This window comes from Cyprinodon variegatus, unplaced genomic scaffold (assembly GCF_000732505.1).
Source record: "Cyprinodon variegatus isolate N-32 unplaced genomic scaffold, C_variegatus-1.0 Scaffold19, whole genome shotgun sequence".
In the NCBI taxonomy this organism is placed as follows: Eukaryota; Metazoa; Chordata; class Actinopteri; order Cyprinodontiformes; family Cyprinodontidae; genus Cyprinodon; species Cyprinodon variegatus.
Window position 1 is genome coordinate 654447 of NW_015150472.1, and position 3132 is coordinate 657578.

Genomic DNA, 3132 nt, shown 5'->3' on the forward strand with positions numbered 1-3132 from the left:
GAGATCTTTTGACCTGTAGACTCATTACTATTTTTTTCCAAACACTTTTCTCATCACTTAAAAATTCCAAGTTTAATTTTAAAAGATTTCAGGTCAGTTCTGCTGTCATTTTACCATGAAAACAAAAACACCTCATGTAGGGCTGGACCATAATTCAATATCAATATACATTGGGACATCATTTCATTCAATAACTGTTATATGACTTTAAAAAACATTTTAGGTATGTTGACATACACTACAGGCTGTGGTTACAGCTTTTGCAACACGGTGGCACCTGACAAAAACTGTCCTAGCAAATGTTTCTGATTGTAGCATCTGAAGAGTGATATGTAGATTAGAGAAGGCGTAAAAGATGAGGGTGTGAGCTAGTCATCTCCAGCAGGAGGTCATCCTGTGACATTATGGGATGCGTGAATTGATGAAATGAGCTGATAATAAAGGTTTGGTTCAAGCTAGGAAGCGCCAGTGGTGTTGCCAAAGTTTGCTGTTCTCTGGTGAAAAATAGGACTGGGATCGGTTTCGTTTTACTAAAGATGAGAAGTAACATTTACAATAGGGTGAGATTTTTAAGCTTTAAATAAAAATATTCTATTATTATTTCTAAAATGTTATATTGAAAGAGTTTTAAAGTTGTGGTAAAATGTAAAGTCTGCACAGGCGTCTGTTGGGGGCATGTATGGCAGTCTTTCTGGGGCTTTCATATTGTTTATAAAAATACTAGAAATATATACAGATTATTCACAGTAGACAGGAAAAAAAAATTTTCTTCTTAAAAGGTCAGGTTCTGCTTCAGAAAAACACAATATTTATTTTGTAAGCCGCTCATGCTTTAGATCTGGTAATTTGGTCCTAAAAGCAGGAATTGCTTTAACTCTAAATCAGCTTTTGAGTTAAGTTATCTTTCACTCCTTAACTCTGGAAAACCCTGTTTTAGACATGTGTAAAATGTCAAAGACTAAGATAAACAAAAGATAAACAAGAATAAAGCATGTTAGCACTCTACATGCTGTGGTGAATCTCATGCTTCCACATGCATTTCAACACGTTACTTTACTCACCATTTTATAGTCAGCTTTTTTATGCAATGCTCTCTCCACAGCTTCTATCCACACCTGCTCTTTGGACGAGTCCATGTAGAGAAACGCCTCAGTGCTCAGGTCCAACTCTTGAAAACTAGAATGAAACTTTGGAGTCATTCATCTCCCATCCTTAGCATAAGACAATTTAAATTATGATTACGTTATTAAATGGAAAGAAAAAAGGCTCATCCTTATTGCTTACTGACCCAATGGCATAAATATCAGGAGGATCCGAGTCACAGCAGAGCCAGGGCTCAAGGCTGCTGTCTGGAGTTTGCCCGTTAACATTCCAGGTACCGATAAAGAAACTGTCAAAGCAAGATGTAGAGTTTGGTAAACTCAAGCATGAGCATCTTTTTTTTTTATCAAAACAAGTTAATATAATAATAATTAAAATGTATTTATCTCACATTGGAGAAATTTACCTCTGTAAACAATGAACTAAAGCTGCACATTATTCTGAAATGCAATTGTTATCGTAATATGAGTGCTTGTAGGATCACAAAAGACAATATTTATATAATCACTCTGTATATTAATGATATATTTGGCCAGTAGGATGGAGTCTAGCTGCTTTCACCAACACCAGATGTAAAATAGTGTCCTGAGCTCATGGCCGTTTGTGAAATGGTAAAGAAAAAAGCAGAGAGGAATTGGATTCACTTTAATTTTAGTTTTTAGGAATCACATTGAAAAGAAGAACATCCTTCTCTCATATGGTGCAAAACTCTTTTTGGAAAGAAAACTAATTTAAGAGCCTCAAACGTTGCCTGGTCCTCATTCAAAACAGCCTACTATAAATATTTAAGCAACTACTGATCAGCTGGGATTATAGAAAATGGTGAGAATGAAAATTTGCTGTCAGATGATGAACAGATTGGTTCAAGATGGAAGAAAGGGCAACAGTAGCAGCATCACTAAAAACAAGGAATGCTAAATACCACCAATAAAACTTAAAACTCCTAAAGCTTTGAGACAGATCAGCTACAGCAGCAGAAAGCCATAAGAGGAGCCGGTCGCTTCAGTTTGAAAGGGAAACTGAAACTGGACAATAACAGATAATAAAAACATTACCTGGCCTGATTTCTACTGCAACATACAGAAGGTAAAGTCCAACTTTGGAGGGGCTAAATTATGGAACCGTTTTAACTTTGAATCGATGCTTCAGGTCTCTAATGGTGGTAGTTTAATGGTGAGCCTGCAGGTCTCTAGAGTGGTCGCTCATGTGACCCAACTTCTCAATGGTGAGACAAAATGAGTGATTGCAGGTGTTTTATTTTTCTCTGAATGTGAGAGACTTCCTGTGATTCATGGGTTTTTGCAGACAACTTTTACCTGGTAAAAGGGAGCTAAGGCCTGGTTAGAAGAAATAGGGGCAAAATCCAGAAATGCAATAAAAACTAATATAAACTAAAACTCCCATTTAAAACCATCCTGGGGCTAAATGAGGTTATGTGCTGCAGGTGCAGCAGGATGTTGGAAGCCCCTGTTCAATTACACCCAATGGAAGCCATGTTTTCCAGAGTTTTTTTTAAGTAACAGTTTGTGTGATCACAAAAGTCCTTAAAATGACACACTATTAAATGTAGCCTTTCAAGTAATCAGTGAAAATCAGCAGATGAGTGTAGGCACGATTGAAAATGTTTTGTTTTCCTTATTTTATTGTCTTTTTTTTCCTAATGCATTTGTAGAACAGGATATCGTGTTATAGTTTTGTCATCTGTGATAATTTCATAGAGATAATGTTATAGAAATCTTCCAGGAAGGTTTCATAGTCTACATATAAAGATCAAATTATTCCATCTAATTCCTAATAATTTGGAAACTATATGTCTGCTTGATTTTTCATTTACACACTTTGCTATAAATACTGTTACAATTATGTCTCTGCTTTTATTTATTAATTTTTTTTTGATAATTTTTCAAATGATCCTCTCAGTTCTGTGGTATTCATGTGTCAATCAATAGAATAAAGGTCAAAAACGGTTCAATATAAAATAGATAGTTTCCCAATTTTTTTATATTAAAAAAAATATATATATATATATTT

At 35.0% G+C, this 3132-nt stretch overlaps 1 protein-coding gene across 1 annotated transcript in view; it reads right to left on the minus strand.

The window, feature by feature from the left end:
• Positions 1 to 3132, minus strand: part of ocrl (oculocerebrorenal syndrome of Lowe) — a 31951-nt gene that overhangs the window by 17589 nt on the left and 11230 nt on the right. The window contains exons 8-9 of the mRNA XM_015388415.1: positions 1289 to 1420; positions 1048 to 1176 (exon numbers count right to left, since the gene is read on the minus strand). Of these exons, the coding sequence (XP_015243901.1) occupies positions 1048 to 1176; positions 1289 to 1420 (261 nt within the window). The remainder of the gene's footprint in view (positions 1 to 1047; positions 1177 to 1288; positions 1421 to 3132) is intronic.